Below are 23,766 nucleotides of genomic sequence, written 5' to 3' on the forward strand. Positions count from 1 at the left end.
TCTCTTTCAATCTCATGCATCAGTCTCCAGGAATCATATAAACCACATTCAATCATGTATCTGGAACATTTGTTTGCTAATCTGTCGCTGTCCCCTCTATGTTGTTGATCACTGTCTTCCCTAGCGTTATCCAATTCACCGTCCATAACAAAATTCGTATTGCCACACATTACTAAGCTGCCTCTCACATTCTCATTCACTAAGTCCATCAATTTCCTAAAGAACTGCAACTGACCCGTGTTGGGAAAATACATGCTCACTATAGTATATTCAATAGTGTTAAGTGAACCTATCCATATTAAATATCTCCCGTCATCATCCGTCATTACTTTATTCGTCGAGCATGCTACATTCCTGTGAAAGAAAATCGATGTACCTCTAGACTTGGATTTATAAGTGCTATGATATTGGACTGGGAAAAGCTTTGACATAATCTTATGTTTTTTATCATTTTTAAAATGCGTTTCCTGATCTGATTTGTTGGATTTTGCTTCTTTGAATAGTAAGCGTCTTTTGTGGGCGGTGTTCAGGCCTCTCACATTAAATGACATATATTTTAAAACCATAATTTATGGAACAGCAATGCTTGATAAAGAGTAAAGGAATATTCAACTTTGTGAGAGTCCGAACAACCGCCTTCCAATAAAGAAACATCCAACAATACTGTCACAACAAACTCTAGTTGTGTACATGTGTGTACAGGAATAAATAAACAGACTTGTGCAAGTCGCTGATGCCACATAATATGCATTTTTGTATGAGGCATTTCTGTGATTCGTGATCTGGAAAAATTTCTACCAATTTTTAAAGGATGGATGGTCAAAGAAAATAGAAAAATAAAAATATCAACGGGGTACAAAAAACTTGGATATATACCCCTATCAGGGGAAATAAACAAACAGTGAAAAAGGGCCATGAGGGAGAGCAAAAAAAGTTTCTCCATCTCAGGGTATTAGGCCCAGGTTGGGGGAGAGAAGGCTGCTGGGTACAAGGGGAGCAATATAAATAAAAAAACCACACCAAAAAAATAAAAATTAAATCTGTTACAGAGATAAAGTTTTCTCGGAACCAAGCCATAAAAATCAAGAGAGAAAAAAAAATCACGAAAATAAACGTATATAAAAAAAAGTAAATAAAATTCCTTAGTGAAGATAGAAAGAACATCTAAACTTGAAGTGTCGAACGATTTACGACCGTGGAAAATGAAGACTGTAGCTCTATACTGGAAACTCAGGAAGTGTCAGATTTGCTCTTGTAAAGACTTCTCCCAGGCTACTGAACAAGAGGTGGCTGTGCTTCTCCTTTCCTTTCGACCCACCACTTGCCCGCTTGATCCTGTCCCATCTCACCTTATCAGATCTCTCTCCTCTTGTTTTGTGCCTTTATTAACACACATCTTTAACTGCTTTCTCTCTTCTGGTGTTGTCCCTGCTGCCCTTAAAAAAAAAAAAAACATCTCTTGACTCGTCCTCCCCTTCTAACTATTGTCCCATATCTCTGCTCCCTTTTTCTTCAAAGCTTCTGGAAAGACTTGTCTTTACCCACCTGACTTGCTTCCTCAATTCCAACTCTCTCCTTGACCCTCTTCAGTCTGGCTTCCACCCCTGCTGCTCTTATTAAAGTCACTAACAAACTAATCGCAGCTAAATCCAAAGGGCACTACTCTTTACTAATTATTCTTGACATCTCTCTTGGCTTTGACACTGTTGACCATGTTCTCCTTCTCCAAACTCTTCAATCACTCGGTCTCTGTGACACTGTCCTCTCTTGGTTTTCCTCCTATCTCTCCCAACGCTCATTCAGTGTCTCCTTTTCTAACGATACCTCCTACCCGCGTCCTGTCTCAGTTGGAGTCCCCCAAGGCTCTGTACTTGGTCCCCATCTATTTTCTCTTTATACTGCCTCTCTTGGCAAATTTATTACCTCATTTGGATTCCAATATCACCTGTACGCTGATGACACTTAGGTATACCTCTCCTCCCCGGACCTCTCCCCTGCCGTCCTGCAATGTGCCACTGCTTGCCTTTCTTCCATCTCTGATTGGATGTCCTCCCGCTTTTTGAAACTCAATCTCTCTAAAACTGAACTCCTTGTGTTTACTCTTCCTAATACTGATCCCCCTCTTTGCTCTCCCTTCAGGTGAGTGGTACCCACATCAGCCCATCCTTGCAAGAGTGCTGTCTTCGCGTTATACTTGATTCTGGCCTCACATTTGAGCCTCACATCCAGCATGTTACCAAATCCTGTAGATTCCATCTTAAAAACATAGCCCGCATCCGACCCTTTTTTACACAAGATGCTACTAAGGAGCTTGTCCATGCTCTAGTAATCTCTTGCATGGATTATCTTAACTCTCTCCTAATAGGTCTTCCCACAAGTCGTATTGCCCCGCTACAGTCTGTAATGAATGCTGCCGCCAGACTGATTTTCCTCTCTAGTTGGTCCTCTCACACCTCACCCCTCTGTCAGTCCTTACATTGGCTTCCTGTATCCTATAGTAGTCAATTCAAGGTACAAATCCACACCTATAAAGCACTGTTTTTAGATATATACCTACTAATGAGAAAATGCATAATTAAATTAATTAAATGCATGCACACTTTCATTTGGGGCCTATCTAAAAAAGAGTGAGATATATATATATATATATATATATATATATATACACACACATATATATTTTTTTGTTATTTGGGCACAGGAGTGCCCCTTTAAGTGAATCATAGTTTGAATAATTCATCCCAAGGAGTTATATCTATTTTTATTACAGACTCCAAACACAAATCAGTTGGTCAAATGTTTGCCTCAGTGTTAAAAAAATGCACTATACATTTAAACATACTGCGTCTTGCTTCTTTGGTCTGATTCATTCGACCCAACACACAAACGGCCAAATAGCCAAGTGATCATGGTCTACTGTGGTATTTGATAAATAATATTTTCTTTGATGACAGATCTTTTTTTTTTTTTTACTCGGTAGACTATGAGTTCTGATGTCAAGCCGCCTTGGCAATTATTTTGATTTCGAATTTTAATTTGTATGTGCATGCGTTAGACCGGTTTCTGCAGAAGCAATGAATCATTTACAATTTGATTTCCTCTGCTCAAGGCTTTTTAGAATATCTATTCTGATAATTGCAGTAGTCGTTGCTATCTACCACCTCTGTTGGCAGGCCAGTCCATGTGTCTAATACCGGATTTTAGATAATAAACGTTTTAAAGATATAATTATGATCCGTTTCCTGTTCCCCATGTGACCAGACACACAATGTTTTGACAAGTAGGGTTTTGTTTTTATCTTCCAATTTTAAAAACGTCCACACCTACGTGAAATTGGCGTGTCATGTAAGGTGTTGGTCATAGTTCAAGAAAATAAATCTCCTCCCTTCTGGTATGTCTGACTGAAACTGTGTTCTGATGTACTAAGTTTCGTTCGGGAATGAAGGGTGTGTGTGTGTGAGGTCAGAAATGGACACACTGGTTGTGTGAGGCTGAAACGTGAGTGTGTTTACTTAGAAACAGCACATTGTCTAGAAAATTCACAAACGGAGAGACAATCACTAGAGGGGACTAAGAAACAATATCATATTATGTCATAATTTATCTTGGAAAAAAAAAATTATAGTTAAACACAACCAATATTGTATTCTGTGTTGCAGAAATAAAGACTTAAAGTTGTGCATACAATATGAAAGAGTATTTAGCTTTTAAATGTCAAACTGATACTCCATTTATAGAGCAAATATTTGGTAGTTTTTTTTTTTTAACTTTGTAATTGATTCTGGAGCAGGTTTGGCTCAGGCTGCGGGGCAGATATTATTGCAGGAGCAGGATACATGGGAGCTTTCTCAGCTGGAATAATATGCATGTTAACTGTTAAAGGAACACTCCAAACACCTAGAGCACTTATATTGCTGTAGTGCTTTATGTGTGAAGATTGTGTACTTTTACTTTGTACAAAAAAGTGCAGATTTCAATAGAAATTGGCACTTTTATAAATTAACTTTGTTACACCCGCCCTAGCTGTCAATCATACAATCTGTCCTGTTACTTCCTGGTTTGGTTAGCTCAGTGGAACTTAACTCAAGAGGCAACAATTGCATAGAACAACTGCCTTGCAAAGAGTTCTAATTGAACTGCATTAGGAAGTCTGTGATTGGACAGCCGCAGGAAGTCTGGATGGGGTTTGAATGCGAGGGCTTGCAAATGTTCCAGACAAGAGATCTGCAGTTTTTGTAAACTGATTTTTTTTACATAACCCCAAAGGAAAATTTCAGAATTAAATTCATGCATTTTTTATTAGGCTGTTTCTACAAATCGCGATTTTATTTTATTTGATTATTTTTGTATTTAGGCAGTGGAGTGTCCTTTTAAGGAAGGTGCAAGGTGCCAGGTTAATGGTATGAATGTCTCCAATATTTTGCTTCTGGGGACAGCAGAGAATCGTATAGAGCAGTGGTAGTCAACCTGGTCCCTACCGCCCACTAGTGGGCGGTTTGGGATTTCAGGTGGGCGGTGGTGGGTTATGCAGAAAAGGCCCAGTGGGCCTCGATGGCCGTGTACCAAGGCCGGCAGGGGAGATCTTTTCATGTCCCCTGCCGGCCCATGCTGAGCTAGCCTTGCTGTAAGCCCTCTCGGGCTGGGGAGATCTACCTCACCGGTCCCCTGGCACTTAGTTCCAGCAGAGGGAGGGAAGGGCCTGGGAGGCTCTGTGTTCCTCCTGTGAGCAGGCTGGACGGAGCATTGCCGCGTGTGACAACACAGTGCTGTGTTCGCAGGAGGACAGGAGAGTCAGCCTGCAGGCTAAAGTAAAAATACCACCACTGGACCACCCGGGCTTACAACATTATGTACCCCCTCACTGGTAAAAGGTAAGAAGAAGGGAGGGGGAGACATTAAGATAGAGTTTCACATCTCACCCACCTATATACAGCAAAGACCCTATGCACCCTACACACACACTCCACCCCTCACACACACGCACTGCCCCTTCACACGCACAGCATCTCTCTCACACCCATACAGCACTCTTTACACACACTGCACCTCTCACACACACACACACACACACACACACACTACACCCAAACTACACCTCTCTCACACACACACACACACACAAACACAGAGCACCCTTCACACACACAGCACCTCACAGACACACATATTAAAAAAACAAAAACCTAATTTCTAGAAAATAAAAAATAAATAAATAAAAATCGCACTTGTGCTATAAAATTAGTTACTGCTGCACTGGTGGGCTGTAAGAAAATGTTACCATCAACAAAGATACAAAAGTGGGCAGTAGGTATTAAAAGGTTGACTACCCCTGGTATAGAGGGTGTTTGTGGCTTTCAGCGAATACATCCTGAATAAAGGGATAGTATCCAAATTTTGTTTATTTCATGCACTTATTTCATTTGTTAGTATGTTCTATTGTAAGACAGCATAACTTTCTCACTAAATTCCTTATAAACAGGGATCTTGAACCTTGCAGAACTTCAGTTTTATAATTGATCTCTCCCTTGACACATCTGTGCAGCTGTCTATTAAAGAAAAGATCGCCATTGCCAATCCATCTATGCAATTTCATTGTTACTGTTATTTCTTACAAAACCGTACCTTGGATGACTTGAACATGTCAGCTTGTCAATGACCCGTGGATAATTCATCAACTGAGCACCTGGGCTTTGGTAGGACACAACTTCTTAATAAAATAAGTTGTGTCCACCTTAACCCCTTAAGGACACATGACATGTGTGACATGTCATGATTCCCTTTTATTCCAGAAGTTTGGTCCTTAAGGGGTTAAGGACACAACTTCTGGAATAAAAGGGAATCGTGACGGAATATTTCCGTCATGTGTCCTTAATGGGTTAAACCCCACGTAATCCACTACTTGGCTGGATGGAATCTTCATAAACATTAATGAATTAATAAAACTAGAAATGAGAAATTAGATCATTTAAACTGGACAGGTTATTAATAAGAACGATTACAATGTGAACATTTTGCGCTAAAAAAAAGTGAGCCGAAATTTTACTGGATAAACAAATTGGAATGAAAATCTCTCAGAATTCTTTTTCTGACAAGGACAACATTTTTATTTAATGTAAATTTTGTGGCAATCTTTATAAAAATCCAAAGACAACCACAAACCTTACCCTGAAGAAATGTATAGTTACACAATTTACCCTTAGCTCGGTTGACCCTAACCAAACTTCTTTGCCTTTCCGAAGCAATATTGGTAGAGAAATGTATTTTACCATTTGCAAATACTTTTTGGGAAAGCACTAGGGCCAAATGGAATTGCCAGGTCACATTTTATCGTTTTTTTATGGAGCACATCCTATAAACAATGTGTTAATTATTCTTACGGGTACCCGAAGAAGGTCCATTTCCTACATTATGGCAAATAATGGCATTAACTAAGCCGTGCAAATCTCCTATACTTTGTATGATTTTCAGGTGCTTTTATCGGTTGAATGATGATGCCAAATGATATCCCCACTATATCCCCTTTCAAATTGATGGTGACCAGGTGGTCTTCATGAAGGAACAAAAAGGTTCCGATAAAATTACAAAACTCATCAGTTTTATCTACCAACTGCACATCTCCCATAATCCTGGTTTATTAGTCTCAAGTGATGCCCGCAGGGCATTTAACCACTTCAATAAGAATATCTGCATTTGGTTCTCTTTAGGTTTTCATTCCATCATAGATCATAAATACAGTTAAAGACAATTATATTTGTCCCACAGACTAAATCCATTTTGCAAGGTTTATTTCATCATCCTTCACAATAATGAATGGAAATAAATGTTGATATATGGAGACTGCTATTTAAAATCAGAGAAAACATGAATACTCTTAAAACAGTTAGGTACCTTTACCGATTGTGCTCACAATCTCACAACCATTAATATCCTGACTGTTGTAACAGAACGTCTTAATAGACTGTAGCAGAGTCTTGACAAGTGGAAAAATTCAAACCATTGCTTTAGGTATGGACAACACAATAACCATTACATTTTCCAAATTTTCATATGATTGGAGGGCTGACCAGAACAGCTAGGCTTTGAGATAACCATAATACTGGATGTCTTAGTTTACCACATTTTGGTTAAACTGTGAAAGCCCTTTGAAGCATTACATACACTAGGGTCTAAACTCTACGTTTTATGAATGTGAAAGCATACGTTATAATCTGCATACAGGGAGTGCAGAATTATTAGGAAAATGAGTATTTTGACCACATCATCCTCTTTATGCATGTTGTCTTACTCCAAGCTGTATAGGCTCAAAAGCCTACTACCAATTAAGCATATTAGGTGATGTGCATCTCTGTAATGAGAAGGGGTGTGGTCTAATGACATCAACACCCTATATCAGGTGTGCATAATTATTAGGCAACTTCCTTTCCTTTGGCAAAATGGGTCAAAAGAAGGACTTGACAGGCTCAGAAAAGTCAAAAATAGTGAGATATCTTGCAGAGGGATGCAAAACTTCTGAAGCGTGATCATCGAACAATCAAGCGTTTCATTCAAAATAGTCAACAGGGTCGCAAGAAGCGTGTGGAGAAACCAAGGCGCAAAATAACTGCCCATGAACTGAGAAAAGTCAAGCGTGCAGCTGCCAAGATGCCACTTGCCACCAGTTTGGCCATATTTCAGAGCTGCAACATCACTGGAGTGCCCAAAAGCACAAGGTGTGCAATACTCAGAGACATGGCCAAGGTAAGAAAGGCAGAAAGACGACCACCACTGAACAAGACACACAAGCTGAAACGTCAAGACTGGGCCAAGAAATATCTCAAGACTGATTTTTCTAAGGTTTTATGGACTGATGAAATGAGAGTGAGTCTTGATGGGCCAGATGGATGGATTGGTAAAGGGCAGAGAGCTCCAGTCCGACTCAGATGCCAGCAAGGTGGAGGTGGAGTACTGGTTTGGGCTGGTATCATCAAAGATGAGCTTGTGGGGCCTTTTCGGGTTGAGGATGGAGTCAAGCTCAACTCCCAGTCCTACTGCCAGTTTCTGGAAGACACCTTCTTCAAGCAGTGGTACAGGAAGAAGTCTGCATCCTTCAAGAAAAACATGATTTTCATGCAGGACAATGCTCCATCACACGCGTCCAGGTACTCCACAGCGTGGCTGGCAAGAAAGGGTATAAAAGAAGAAAATCTAATGACATCACCTGCACACACAGCTATCCCCCTAAAATAGCTATAACTAAAAACAAACTAAAAACTACTTCCAAAAATATTCAGCTTTGATATTAATGAGTTTTTTGGGTTCATTGAGAACATGGTTGTTGTTCAATAATAAAATTAATCCTCAAAAATACAACTTGCCTAATAATTCTGCACTCCCTGTAATAAAAAAGTTACAATAAGAATATAAAGGCAGGAGGGCAAGGGGTTCCCGATGTTCTTAACTATTATACAACTTTGATATTAGCTCATAATACTGCACTCCATATAGCTGTACCTCCATCCACAGTGGGAATGTACAGAGAGCTCGTTTGTTGCCCCCTAATAAAACTTTTATAATACTCCTGGGTTCCACCCAAGATGTGTCTCCTGTTACCAAACAATCTCTCTTTAACATATCTCTATATTAGCTATTGGACATCTACAAACAGAAACTGAACTTTTCCCCAACATGACATTTGTTTCTTTCTTGGCCAATATCAACATAGCATTTCTAATTTCAACCCCAGGGCAAAGGATATGAAGTCTCTGAAATATCTCAAGTGCCTTTTTGTATTTTCAGTAAAAGTACAACCTATAAACTACTTAACATACTCGAACAACAAAAAAAAAAAGTTCTTTAACTTTTTAGACAGTGAGCCAAATGATGTACTACGACAGATTTTACATCCCATCCTTAATTTTAAAATCAGCTCATGGCCCATTCTTAAATAAAATATAAAACAAAATACTTTCAGCATAATACCTTCATCAGACTATTAACAAAGGGGGATCACTTAGAGCAGGGGTAGGCAACCTTTTAGCAGCACTGTGCGGATATAGGATTGAGATGTCCCGTAGCGTGCCGGTCCTATTTTTGTTAAATTGAGGTGTGTATGCTGCCGTATTCTGCTTGTGTTATTTATACTGTTACTGTACACCCTGGTATAAGAGGGGTTAATACCGCTGAGGACGTTCCCTTTCCGAATGAAGAAGCAGCTAACAGCAGTTCCAATTAGCCGAACAGGATCCATACGAAATCTTTCATGAGCCAAACAGCCAAACGAGTAAATCATACGAATCCAATACCCCCAAGTACGAGACCAAGCTCCGTATTGAGGGTTAAGCAGAGATCTGGTTTATTGAAGGCTACATGCCCGGTATTTATGCAGGTCTCCCAGCTGGTGGACACTCCCCTAGGGGACCAGATGGAAGACTGGGACAATGTGGATACAGTAGCCAATCACAGTGGCACAAGCATAAACACTCCCCTTTGATGTAGATAAACCCTCCTCTCTATCTTGGAGATAATTGGGAAGTAATCCAATTATCTCCATGGATAGAGGCTAAACTCCATTTTGTACCTGAACATAAAAATACAATAAAATCAAATACTTTACATTACATGAACAGAATCCCCACATTCAACGTATCCCCAGATAGCTGGGATCTGAGCGCACATTATTACCGAATGCCGCTCAGATCCTATGCATACAGTTCAATCGCCATGGAGCCAAAGTCTTTCACATTGTCTTTCGGTATACGAACGGGCTCCATGGGATGGCTATCTGGGGTGCGTCTATTCGTGCCGTAAAGTACCGAACAGACCTACGTTCGTGTGCTGGATGGCAGAGAAGGGAGGTCGGCGGCTTCAGCGGTGTTCGTGCAAAATAGTGTCCGTTTTCAGTTCCATAGTTTGGGTGCCGAACACCGCTGGCCGTTCGGGACTTTAAAATGGCTACAGCCACGTGGGAGTTACACGAACAGCGACCTCCCAACGTTCACCAATTAAGCTGCGGTTAACATAGACGAAGGCAACGGAATAGAACATAGTTCCAAGACAGAGGGGTCTGTCACATACTGTAATTGCTTTGTATCGTTGTGCGGATTGTATATATGTTTGTTTGTGGGCTGTTAGTATTATTTGTATGAGGGGAGGGTTATTCTGCATTTCTGTGTAAATCTAGCAGTGTGGATGGCTTCCCTGGGGTCCAATGGGGACCAAGCTGGCCAGGTACAGGTCAAGGACAGGAGCTGCAACAGCAGCTGCAGGCTGCTCTACTACATTGTGGATTCCCATTCACAAGTGTTGGGAGGAAGTGATCTGAGATCACTTACTCTATGTGCTGCAATGTATAAATTGAGGATTTTCCTTCACCACCTCTTCGTATTAGCAGATATCTGAAGTTTCACTGGGACTCCTGATAAGCCAGAGCTTGTTTGGCTGTAGCAGCCTTGAGTGCCGTGCAAAGACACCTTGAGTGCCGTGCATGGCACTAGTGCCGGAGGTTGCCTACCCCTGACTTAGAGTGTGGAGAGCTGTGATGCGACAATAACAAATAATATTGGCCACTTGCTTGTGGCCCGTTGAATACGATCTATCTGTCCCAATCAATGGGATTCACTGAAATACATTGGGTCACAATTTTTAAGTCCTGACACAAGGCATAAGAACTGATGGTTTAGTGTAACACCATCTTTGGGGCACTACATCTCCAACCAAACCTAACCTGACATTGCTTTGTTATGCATTGCTCTCTCTAACCTCCAGGTAAGTCGTACATTTGTCATTGCATGGGAGTTGGGGATTCAGGGATTCATTTAGATGCAATACACTGGTCAATATATTTACAAATCTCTAAGCAAAATATATTTTGCACTTTTTCAGGATTTTTTTTTATCAGGATAGTTTGTACGGGTGGTACTTGGCTTCTGCTTGCTCGTCCTGTATCAACCCCTCTTCTTTCCCATAGTACTTGGGATACAGGCCAGACATAGGCACTTAGCTCTGTATTTGACGGCGTTACCAGAAACGACACTCCTTTTGGCAACTAGTATGTGATTTAAATGTGTAACAAAGTGCACAATTCCCTTTGACCCAGAGCTATGTGTACTTTTCATGATTCCTAGACAATATCTAAAAACAACACACTGAGATTTTACGTACAGCTCTTCTTTAAGTACAGATCCTTCTGTCCTGCAGCTGTCCAACATACTGGAACTGGCTACCTTATATGACTCCAATGAACGTATGACATAATTATCAATTAGAGATCATCTCCCATCCCTTTTCTGTTCGACGCTCAACCAGTCTCCTTTCCTTCAAAAAAATCATTAAAAACTCACTTTTTCACAAAAGCATATCAATTAAACTGTTAATGGCTCCCAAGTGAGTCAATTCCTGCAACTGTCATTTAAAAAAAACAAACACACTAATTCTTCATTGAATACTATTCTACCAATATATTTCCCTTACCTTTTGTGTCACTCTACCCCACTCCCTCTAGCATGTAAGCTCATTGAGCAGGGCACTCAACCCCTCTGTTTCTGTCGTCAAACTTGTCTGGTTACAATTACATGTTTGTTAGTCCACACATTGTAAAGCATTACAGTATTTGTTGGAGCTATATAAATATAATAATAATCATCATCATCATCAATGCATTATAAGATAGCTTCTTTAAGACCCGTCCCAGTCTGATGATGGTTTTAAGGAGCTCTATGCTAAGTGAAAATTGATACGAATCCAGACACTCCAAGACCCAATGATATTGCAGAGTACTATTCTTAATGATTGCATATTCTACTTACATTGTAATTGCATGGATAAACCCTGTGGTGTAACAAATGAGAACAATTAGTTTATTTAAATGTCTTCATTTTGTGTGTACACATAAATGGGAAACATCACCTATGTGTTCACACCTTCACTTCTTTGGGTTTTCTTTAAAAAGTATAACATTTCAAATTGCAAAAATAATAAAAAATGTTAGAATATAAATATATATTTGGGAACCCACCCTAGCTGCAGACATATGCCACTATTTTTGAGACCAAGGGTGGTGTAATTTAGCACCATCTAGTGGACTAACTGCTGCCTACACTGGATCTAGAGCTTTGCCACTCTCTGATGACCGCTTACTCTGCTTTTTCACAGTTCAGTTAAAATCAGTGACCATCTCGGAGCCCGACACACAGACCGTTTACAAGGCAGCTGGTGAGACTGTACAGCTTGGATGCACCTATACCCTGGACCCCGCTGAAACTGGGAATCTAGATATTGAATGGACCGTAATGAACCCAGATAGCACCGCACTGGACAAAATAGTAAGTATCTGAGATGCATATTGCTTCTGTATTTCAAATGTAATAAGTAAGGAGTATTTTTTTTTAACAGATGGACGTATTGAGTCTGACTCCATGCAAGACTCCATAGTTGATATCCCCAGGGCCCAGTTTATAGAGACTATGGAGAGTTGCAGAGTTCAAACTGGACTGCATAGATGACTACAGAGTTCAAACTGGACTGCAGAGTTCAAAGTGAAGTGTATAGTGGACTAAAACAATCATTTAAACATTACATTATTCAGTCTGTTGCACAGGGAAGGAGCTAATATCTGTTCAACAACAGAAGGACAACACATGCATATTTCATTTATAACTGTTCCTATCTATACATTTACATATATCACTGTAATTGGAATTTCCAGTTTACAAGAAAAAATACATTTAACCCCTTAAGGACCAAACTTCTGGAATAAAAGGGAATCATGACATGTCACACATGTCATGTGTCCTTAAGGGGTTAAAGAAGGGAAGGGCCTGCAACTTTTGGCCAGGGGTGCAAGTAAAATGAATGGCGGTTTTCTGCACATAAAATTCTCAGATCTCCGTGTGGATGGTCCTACTCATTTGACATCTATTGAATATGTTTGGTTGATGGGGGTCCTGGAGTAGCGAGGTGTGTATCCCTGGAGCCTCCATCAGTATATGGTGTACATAGCATGATGGAACATTCACATAGATCTCTGCATGCTTAGGAGATGCAGCCTCTGTTTCTAATGACTCCAGTGTCACGGAGAACTGTCTAATCTCAAAAAACACCTCCAAGAACACCACATATACACATCATGGACTGGCAGCATGGTCAGCCTGAGATATTGCAGTCTCCTGGTAAATAAGTTAGTTAATGAAGAACTGAGAGATTGGCTACAGCTCATGCAGAAACCCACAGAGCAATGAGTTATCAAAGGCTCTAGGCAATCCCTACCTTTTGCCTCACTAAGTAGTGTGTAAACAGTAATTCCAACATCTCTCTCACTGCTTTTCAGCAGGAAAATGGTGGGAGACTGAAGTCCAGAAATCCAGCATGCTACTGGGGGTAATAGCCCCCTTGCTAGTTCTAACCTGGTATACATTTTGTTTCCATAAATCAGTTTAAAACAATATTTTCAGCAAATTATTAATATTTCCAACACATTTATCTATAATGACCACTTGAATATCGGACCGTTTTCTTGGTGGAACTGTCCATCTTACATCACATTGTTTACATCCATATTGAAAGTTATTGATAAAAATAAAAGTATGTGGAGAGCATTTGATGTCAGCAGTCAATCAGAATCCAGAGGAAAAAAAGTTATATTCTGATGATGCTGAATCATGGGCAATTTTATGACATAAGGCATCGACCCTAAAGAAGCAGAAAACAAAAACACAAAACATATGCTTTGTCTTCCCATCTAGATCTTAACCTACATGGACAATAATGTGGTCTCCAGAGGTCCTCCTGAGTTGATGAAACGTGTGGCTTTCACAGCTGGCGTTCCTAACAATGGAGATGCCTCTATAACTATCTCATATCTTGAGGCCAAAGATTCTGGGACCTATGAGTGTAAAGTGAAGAAGTATCCTGGATTAGCATCAAGAAAGGTCACCTTGATTGTGCAAGGTAAAGCTGGCCCCAACGTCTGTTACTACACACAGATTTAAGGTTGAAGAATAACAGATGAATTTGAACCATATTTAGTAGCTGTGTTCATCCTTAGTTATGTCTTTATTCAGTTCCTCCGTCCAATCCTCGTTGTTTGATTGAAGGTGATCAGACCCAAGGGAAAGATGTGACGCTAATGTGCAGAGCAGAAGGTGCATCTACTCCACTCAGTTTCAGCTGGGAAAAGACTAGTGGAGCTGCCAACCCTACAACTCCAGCGCTAAACATGGGTAGGTAGCATTGCACATTGTAGAGTAATTGTAAGAAATGCAAAGGTCAATGCATGTAAGGGTAACCAAAATTGTACAGCATGCATTTCAAAAAGAAAGGGTGCTCACGGTAAACAACCACTCTCTCATGTGGTATAATCAAAGTAATACACTAAATAAATAACCTGCACTATAAAAAATAAGCTTTATTACATTCTCAAAAATATAAGAATAAACTGAAATAATCTGTATACATCCCTTGTAGCACATTTCATAAATCAGAAAACATTATGCATGTAATTAGTCTATATACACAGTATTCACAGGAGGCAAACAGGTATTTCATACAGATATAACACACAAAAGCAAAATAATATAAAGAAAAATTATATACTCAAAAATGCAAACCAAAAAAATATATAAGTTGCTGTACAATTGGTAATCAGGGGGTACCGCAGACAGCAAACATTTCAGCACAGGAGGCCTTTGTCAAGGGTGAATGAGAGTCACTACCAGATAGGTATATATAGACATACACAAAGGCATTTTTATGTTGTATTATATCTATATGAAATATCTGTTTGGTTACTGTGAATACTGTGTATATAGATGAATTTTCTGATTTATCAATTGTGCAACTACGCGTGTATATAGATTTTTTCTGTTTATCCTTACATTTTTGATAATGTAATAAAGCTTAATTTTTATACTTCTACAATAGGAATGCAGGTTATTTATTTAGTGTAATTGTAATAAAAGTGTCACGGGTGGTGATCCGGAGACCTGTATGCCTGATGATGAGAGTCTCAGCGTGGAAATTGACAATCAGGGTCTGGTGCAGGGTAACTATGCGCCCCCTGTGGTTAAGCACCATGGTTTGTGCGGCCACATTCCAGGGCCCTGATGCAGCTTAGCAGAAGCCAGGAGCTGATATTAAGAAGATAAGTACCCAGTACTAGAAACATGGTAAGACTAGAACAGGCACCAAACAAGAAAACAAGACAAGACTAGAAGAACCCAAAACCGGAGAAGGACAGAAAGCAGAACCAAAAACCTGTACATAAATACATGAGGGAAACATGAACAGGACAGGAGTGTATAACGAAAAAGAAATAATTCATATATCACATATATGAATAAAATGTACTTAACTGAATAATAACAAAATAGCTCCTCTAGAGGTCTTTCCCACTTAGACCTCTTCAATATCAGATGTGTAGAAACATGGAAAAAAGGGATACAGCTAGGAGCTAAAAGAAAACAAACAACACATAGTGATGTACAATTAAATTAAATGGCACGCTGCAATAATGGTTGCACTCACAAGATATGAATGAAATAAGCGCCTTGAAATCCACTAAGGGATATTGCTGAACCGCTTCCACTGGAGGATGGTGGATGAATAGGCAGACTCAAAAGGCTCAGGAGGCAATCAGGAACCAAATTGTATAAAAAGGAAATTTATTGAGGCACAATTGCCCAATAGAATTTATAAAAAAAAAAATCATATGTAAAAACAAATGAATAAAATCTGTTTTTACATATGATTTTTTTTTATATATTCTATTGGGCAATTGTGCCTCAATAAATTTCCTTTTTATACAATTTGGTTCTTGATTGCCTCCTGGGCCTTTTGAGTCTGCCTATTCATCCACCATGCTCCAGTGGAAGCGGTCCAGCAATATCCCTTAGTGGATTTCAAGGACAGGAGTGTACATGAACTGGGAATACAAGACAAAATAAAACAAGACAAGAGATACAAAGAAAAACAAGAGGAGACATAACTAAGTACTATATATGTAAAACATTGGAGACTTAGACATACATAAATGACCAAGATGTATGCAGCCCACCACTGCGCCAAAGTACTCCAATTACGGTGGGTCCTAACTGCCTAGATATGCATGACTATAAAAACAATAATAAAACACACACAGCACTTACCTGCAAATAAAGGAGCAGATGAAACAAGACGACTGCTTGCAGGAACAAAAAGGATTAATTGGCAAAGGAATGGGTGTGGCAACAAAAATCAATATTTAAAGGAATCCAGGAGACTGGGAATCCCAGGAACGGAATAAAGGAATGAACCCAGAAAACCCAGCATAAAGAAAACCAGAAAAACTAAACAAGAATTGTAAAAAGAGTACTGGATACCAGAAACCAAGGTCAGACATCTGCGCAGAACGGAACAGGACGCGTCAAAAAGATATTGCTCTGAAATGTGTAATACAGGTGTTCAGGAAAATTGGAAATATTTGATGCTGGTAGCAAGTCTTAGATTATAACATTAAAATATGGTTGCACAGAAACATATTTGGCACGCAGGCCAACTGAAAATTAATCAATTGGAGAGATTAACCCCTTCACTTCCAAAATTGTGTATGAAAGTTTTAACTTTCATTTGATTTGAAAAACAAAATTTATTTACCTGGCTTAACCTTCATGGCAGAGATGACCAGTTGGCAGAGATATCAATATTTCACCAATTTAATGTCTGTAAATGTCCTGAAAATGACAGCCTTCCCTTCCAAACAATTAATTAAACTTTCATACCATTGAGAGGAGTGAATGGTTACTCTCACTCGCCTCTTAGCATTAACCCCTTAAGTACCAAACGTCTGGAATAAAAGGGAATCATGACATGTCACACATGTCGTGTGTCCTTAAGGGGTTAAAGAGATTGCTATCAAACATTTGATTTAACTGAACTTTCTGTATGCAGATATTATGCTCAAATACAGACATTATTTTTTGCATTACAAGTACAAGCAGGGTATTTGACCATTTTTATTTATCTATTTTTATCACACGTACTGAATGTGAGAATAACTGTATTTTTTGGTTTATACTAATAATTTAGACCCTGTGTAAAATAATAAAAGATAAAATAAAGTTTATACTGTCTAAAGGTTCTTTCTCTACAGGATAAATACATTAAAAACACAAATTGCACACTTTTGTATAATTTAGCTTTTTACATTTGTGGAAACAGCTATCTATACACCAGATTGCTGGTTTATAATAATCTTTATGTGATAGCTATACATTTCATGTATCAAGTCAATGTCATGCAAATATGTTTTTCATATAAAAATTGCCATGTCACAGAGGGATAAAATGAGCAACAGATAGAAAAAAAGTAAATTGGAACCCTTGCAGTTGAATTATATAATATTTGTGTCCCCTTGCTGGGGAAAGAGGGCATTAAGAAGGGTGGAGCGGAGCAGTGGTCTAGACAGACAGATCTCTGCAAATGGGCAGAAGACCAACCAAATGGATAGGGACATTTTCTCAAGTGGGGAAAACGCACTGGTTGTAGTGGGGCAGAAATGAGGATAGCCAAAATAAATAGATGGGTAAGCAGTCAAGAGAGGGGGAGAAGAGTAATTGGAAAATAGTATTTTCATGTCTGTATAGCAAGATTCTGTGTTTTCTTAAATTTTTAAATTAGTAACAAAAAAAAGATATATCAGAGCAGTCCAAATGTTTGCATGTGTATTTTGCCACGCTGAACCTTATAAGAATCAGTTTTGTCTAGAATCTACCTGAATGGTTCTGATATCAGTATCCTTGGTCCCTCTTTGGCCCAGGAAATAGGGATTGCCAAAGTCTACTTCAGTCTAGATACCGAAGATACCCAGACATTTCCGAGGACTTTTATTTAAACCTAGCATGGCTTTCAACGTTGGCAGAAGATATACAGGTGTCCTTTGAGCTAGTCGATCTAAACAAAGTTTGCACAGTATGGTATTACCGCTATTTACTTTATAAGTTTAAAAATACAGAAAGCTTTGGTCTGATGTTCTATTTTACAACACTGCAGGTGCAGTCACCGGGGACCTTTTTATCAAGAATATCTCCCAAGCATATGCCGGGACGTACCAGTGCTCTGTGGGGAACACAGTGGGCGTAGGACGTTGTTCAGTAGAACTCACTGTTTCATCAAGTAAGTCAGCACCTACCTACTATGGCTCCTTCAAATAAATCATTCACAGTACAAAACACAAAGTTTTGAGTTTAGAAGTACATGGTCATATCTGAGGTAATGGACGTGCCACACATGAAAAGCTAGTGTTTGATTTGTTGTGTATGATTTCAAACCAAAATTAAGTAAAAAAAAAAAGTGTACTGGCAGCAGCAATTTGGCATTTAAGTGGTATCCACTGAGGTGGGTATACTTCTGTTATACTAGGGGTGCCCAAAAGAGAGATCCCCAGATGTTGTAGAACCACAACCCCATGATGCTTTGCAAGCCTTTAGAATGCATTTAGAATGACAAAGCAACATGGAAGATGTCGTTTTAAAACATTTGGGCATCTACCTTTTGGGCACCCCTGTGTTACACCACATTAGAAATAAAAAAATAAAGAACTGGAAATTAGAACACATGAATAGGTCACATGACTAGGTCACTAGGCTCTAAGCACCAATACAGCTTAATGAAGCAGTTTTAGTGTATAGACTCACTGCTCAATTCTCAGGTATTTAGGAGTTAAGTCACTTGGTTTATGAAGCCCTAGCCACAGCTCCCCCTGGCTGTGAATGACACTGCCTCCATGAAATAAATTATTTTATTTTCAATCAGATCTTACAGCACAGTGTGTTAACTTTAGAAGTTATTATATCACACTCAGTCAAACAAACTCTAATTGAGCAGTTTGACTGCAGACATGATCTATAATATTGCTGTTTATGGAGCTGTGTAGAAAATATTTTCATTTTTTTACCACCTCTTCCTACCCCTTTGGTTTATGTGTTGTTACCCTGTAGCTATTATACAAACTGTGATATCAGCTTTTATTCCCATGTTAAGTAGGATACTGCCAGATACAGGCATACCTTGCTAAAAGGAGGCTAGTCCCAAACCAGTGTCATTAAGCAAATATGGCTGTAAAGCAGATCACAGGCCTTTTTTCTAGTACATATTAAACCCTGAAAACGTGTTTACACTATCATACATTATTAAGTGCATAATAGCGCTATATAAAAAAAATAATAATTATAATAAAAATCTCCATTTTAGCTATAGTATAATTTCAGCACAGTTTGTCTACACATTAGTACACGTTTATTCATTCTATAGTCTATACCTTCTACACGGAACAGAACAGGCCAGGGGATATTAAAAATAAAATCCAAGATGAAAAATAGTTTAGTTGGATAATTTTTCCTAATTTCCTTAATTTTACTTAAAATGATACATTCCCTAACAAATTCTGAACAATTCCTGATTTAGATAATAATACCAACAGTGTCAAAGTAGTGTAATGCAAAACTATGAAATTGGAATATTTCAACGACTAACAGACACACACACACTCACTAACACACACAGACACACTCACTCACTAACAGACACACACACACTGACACACACTGACAGACACGCACACTCACTCACATTAACACACTTTTTTAAATTTAACCACCCCAGCCTCCTTACCTTTGGGAATGCTGGGGGTGGGTTCTCCCTTTCCCTGGGGTCTAGTAGGGCTGCCGGGCAGGAGGTGCTGGCGAGGGAGCACTTTCCCCTGAGCTGTCTGCTCAGCTCCCTTGCGCGCGCAGAGTGACAGCTCAGGGGAAAGTGCTCCCTCACCAGCGCCGCCCGCCCGGCTTGTCAGTTAGCCGCAAGGCTAACAAGACATTTGCCCTGGGCATTTGGGGGCGGATTTTTTTGCCACTCACCTGGAAAATGCCACCCAAGGCAAACGCCTTGTTTGCCTCGCGACTAATACGCCCCTGGGCATAGTAAAGTTTTGTTGAACTTTAGGAGCGGGCTTTTCACCCTTCCTAACTCTGCCCACTCAGCCCTAACTTCCACTGTCCACCCATCGCAACTCCCATTGTACTTACCACTCACCCCACTATCATATCATTTCTCCTTCACCCCAACTCCTACTGTACTTCCAATGCCCAAAACTATCACTATTGTGCCACCTCTCACTCCTTCCCATGTCCCTTTGTCCTGACTAACCCCACCCCCTCCAGCTCTTAACTCACCTACTCCCACCAAGCTACCACTGCCATCTCTACCCTAACTCACACATATCCCAACTCTTCACACACCTTACATTCTAACTCCCATTACTCATATCAACCACTGTCCACCTCTTGTATAAAGTTTAGGTTTATGTAAAACGTTTGTCAAAAGGGTCAGAGAGCAAACCTCTGCTTTCACACACCAGTCTCTCTCACAGGGACTTCAGCATTCACATGCACTTCACACCACTAGACCAACACATTCACATGCACAGACACTTTACACAGCAAGACCCACACATTCACATGCACAGACACTTCACACAGCTAGACACACACATTCACATGCACAGACACTTCACACAGCTAGACCCACACATTCACATGCACAGACAATTCACACAGCCAGACCCACACATTAACATGCACAGACACTTCACACAGATAGATCCACACATTCACATGCACAGACACTTCACACAGCTAGACCCACACATTAACATGCACAGACACTTCACACAGCTAGACCCACACATTAACATGCACAGACACTTCACACAGCTAGACCCACACATTCACATGCACAGACACTTCGCACAGCTAGACCCACACATTAACATGCACAGACACTTCACACAGCTAGACCCACACGTTCACATGCATAGACAAGTTTTTTGCAAAAATCATTGTTTACTGACCCTGGTTGCAGGTACATGTTTGGCCAATACTAAAGGTTGTGCGCTTGCTCTTTTGTGATTGCTAGTAACTTTAAGACCTGGCTAGTAGTGCTTTAAGATACAAGAAACAAGTTCTTTAACAACATAGCAAAGACATAATGAAGAACATTTCAAAATCCAAGCTCTGGGTGAATATGTAACTGTGGCGGGAATACTTTTATAGAATGGAATAAAAGAAAATTAATGTGTGAACTCATGGATATCCTGAAAATGACAGTATCTCTCTTACCTCTATATTAGGCAACCGTGCTGCCATAATAGCTGGGGCCGTTATAGGGGCCATTCTGCTTTTACTACTCCTGCTTCTGCTCATCTGGTGCCTTATCTGTTGCTGTAACAAGAGGCGCTATGAAAAGGAACTCGCCAATGATATCAGGTAATGGACAGCGACCACCTATATATTTCATAGTTAATGTTATGGGGTAATGCTTTTAAAACTCTTACCCATTATTAATTCGTAAATGTATTGGTAACGGGTAGGGATGATCCTGGGCGGGTGCACCGCATCCAGGTGTCAGAAGGGCGGCTGAGAGGAACTTGTCACAAGAAAATTAAATGTGTGAGTGTGTGTCTGTCAGTGGATTTTCTGTGCCTGTCAGTGAGTCTGTTTCAAGTCAGTGAGAGTGTGTGTGTTATTGAGAGTGTGTGTCAGTGTGACTGTCAGTGAGTGTGTGTCAATTCAGTGAGAATGTGTGACTGTCATTGAGTGTGTGCAACTGTCAGCATGAGTGTCTCTGTCAGTGAGTGTGTTTCAAATCTGAGAGAGTGTGTCTGTCATTGAGAGTGTGTCTGTCATTAAGAGTGTTTCTGTTAATGTGTGTCAAATCAGGGAGTGTGTGTGTGTGTCTGTCAGTGAGAATGTGTTTGATTACAAAAAGGTTTGGGGCTTACAGATGGAGAGGTGGAGTTACCATTCCATAGAAACATGCATGTCTGTACTGGAGATTTCCAATGACGAGGAATTAGTAAGATGACCACATCCACCTGGGGACACAAAAAAATTCTGCACCCAGGTATCTGCTCTGCTCTCTTCTTGTTAGTTGTTCTTGGTAAACAGGATTCACTCCATTACTTTCTTTCCATGCTTCCTTTATCTAATACCATAAAGTTCATCTTCAGCACCATACCTAAAGCAACCAACTAGGGCTGGGGTTAGACTGAAACTCTCGTCTAAGAGGAGTCAATGTATGGACAAATATATGTACATACACAAGGTTCTCCATTGTCTAGTTTGGAACACAGGCGAGACATTCTAAAATGAATCCATAGTTGTATCTGTTAACCTATCAAGTCCAAGATTAGAAATTACGTGGTCAGGTTCAAATGAAACTTCTATAAATTATTAAAGTAAGGCTGGAGGACCGTAATATAGTTATAGTTAATAGGGATATGCGATTTTAATGTAATCAATTTAACTTCTTATATCTACAGAGAGGATGTTGGTGCTCCTCCAAGTAACACAAACAGCCGTGTCAGCAGTGTCCGTACTGCTGCTGGGTACCGACCTCACCACATCAGTTATTCCTTGCGAAGAGTCTACAGTGCGGCACACAAAGAGGAACCTAAGCCTCCATCCCAAACCAGCAGTGAACTCATTAAACCCAAATTTGAGAGCTATAGTCCATCTCCTGAACCACTCATAGTCCTTCCAGAGTACGGACGTAACACACCATCTCCGCAACCATTGGTTGTCCTTCCAGAGTCCACACGTCATACACCTTATAACATCCAGAGAGTAGGGGGAGTTGCAGTGATGGTACCTGCGCAAACGCGAGAGGGATTTGTGGTTTAACAACGGATGGCAGCAGAGCTATTAAAAAAAAAACCTTGGACTGAAATGTATATAAGCCTACCAATCCATCAAAACTTTGTACAGTATGTTCAGATTACATATGGGCCAGTGGTGTATAGTACTTTCATAATGCTTATGTTTTTTGTAAATATGTTATAAGAACATAACCGGCTTCTGTCGTCCTGTATAGAAATATTAAAATGTTTTCAATGCCTTTCAAACGGACAGGTATATGGACCTTTCACCTGACGTGGGAAGAACTAACATACACATACTGCCTTTTGGTGACTTACGATAAGAGCAGAAAGACTTCTGGGAAAGAACCAGAGTCTCCATCTTGAATCCTGGGGGAAGGGAGCAGCAGTGTTTAAATTTTACCTCAAGACATGAGTACATGTTATTGTTTCTGAACTTTACAATTTAACCCTTAACATACCCACAGTGTGGCAAGACTTCTCAACTCGTGAATGCGGGGAGTGGTGTTGGTGGTGGGGGTTTGTTTCACAAAATGTAATTGGTTGTATTTACTAAACAGTAAATTACGGTGTATGGATCAAGGGCAATATAGAGGAGTCCTGAGAGAAGGCTTTCACTCGAGCTTCACTTCAATTTTGCAAAACGTTCGAGTAACTCCCTTGCACTCTTCCAGAAAAATAAACCCCAATTTTTAAAAGTTACTTTACATTGCTAACGTTCATTTATTTTCTACTTTTGAGTAAATATTTAAGATTCATTAACATAAGTTTGCAATAAACTTTGATATAAAAAAATGTATTTGTGTCACTGCCTCTACTTTTTTTTTTATAAACACATTTCCTATTATAATATTCTGGTATTCAGAATCATCCCTTCACTAATGTTTCAAATTTTTGGCAAAAAAAAAATAAAATAAATAAAATAGAAAAAAATAAAACAACAAAAGCATTGGGCCATTTAGTGTTGATCTTCATCTTATACATGTAAACTCTATGCCAATAAATCAGTTCACAACAATTGCAGTCCTGTGGAGTAAAATACATTTAAAAAAAGCTTATCGTAGTATATGGTTGCATTATATTAGGCAAATGGTATGACATTGTCT

The 23,766-nt window shown here is 39.6% G+C and overlaps 1 protein-coding gene across 1 annotated transcript in view; it reads left to right on the forward strand.

Moving 5' to 3' along the window:
* Nucleotides 1-23,369, forward strand: part of LOC134582822 (coxsackievirus and adenovirus receptor-like) — a 39,519-nt gene extending 16,150 nt beyond the window's left edge. The window contains exons 2-7 of the mRNA XM_063439490.1: nt 12,130-12,299; nt 13,719-13,923; nt 14,037-14,195; nt 18,001-18,123; nt 21,134-21,269; nt 22,325-23,369. Coding sequence (XP_063295560.1) covers nt 12,130-12,299; nt 13,719-13,923; nt 14,037-14,195; nt 18,001-18,123; nt 21,134-21,269; nt 22,325-22,685 — 1,154 coding nt within the window. The 3' untranslated portion in view covers nt 22,686-23,369. The remainder of the gene's footprint in view (nt 1-12,129; nt 12,300-13,718; nt 13,924-14,036; nt 14,196-18,000; nt 18,124-21,133; nt 21,270-22,324) is intronic.
* Nucleotides 23,370-23,766: the final 397 nt, after the last annotated feature.

Source organism: Pelobates fuscus, chromosome 13 (assembly GCF_036172605.1).
Source record: "Pelobates fuscus isolate aPelFus1 chromosome 13, aPelFus1.pri, whole genome shotgun sequence".
In the NCBI taxonomy this organism is placed as follows: Eukaryota; Metazoa; Chordata; class Amphibia; order Anura; family Pelobatidae; genus Pelobates; species Pelobates fuscus.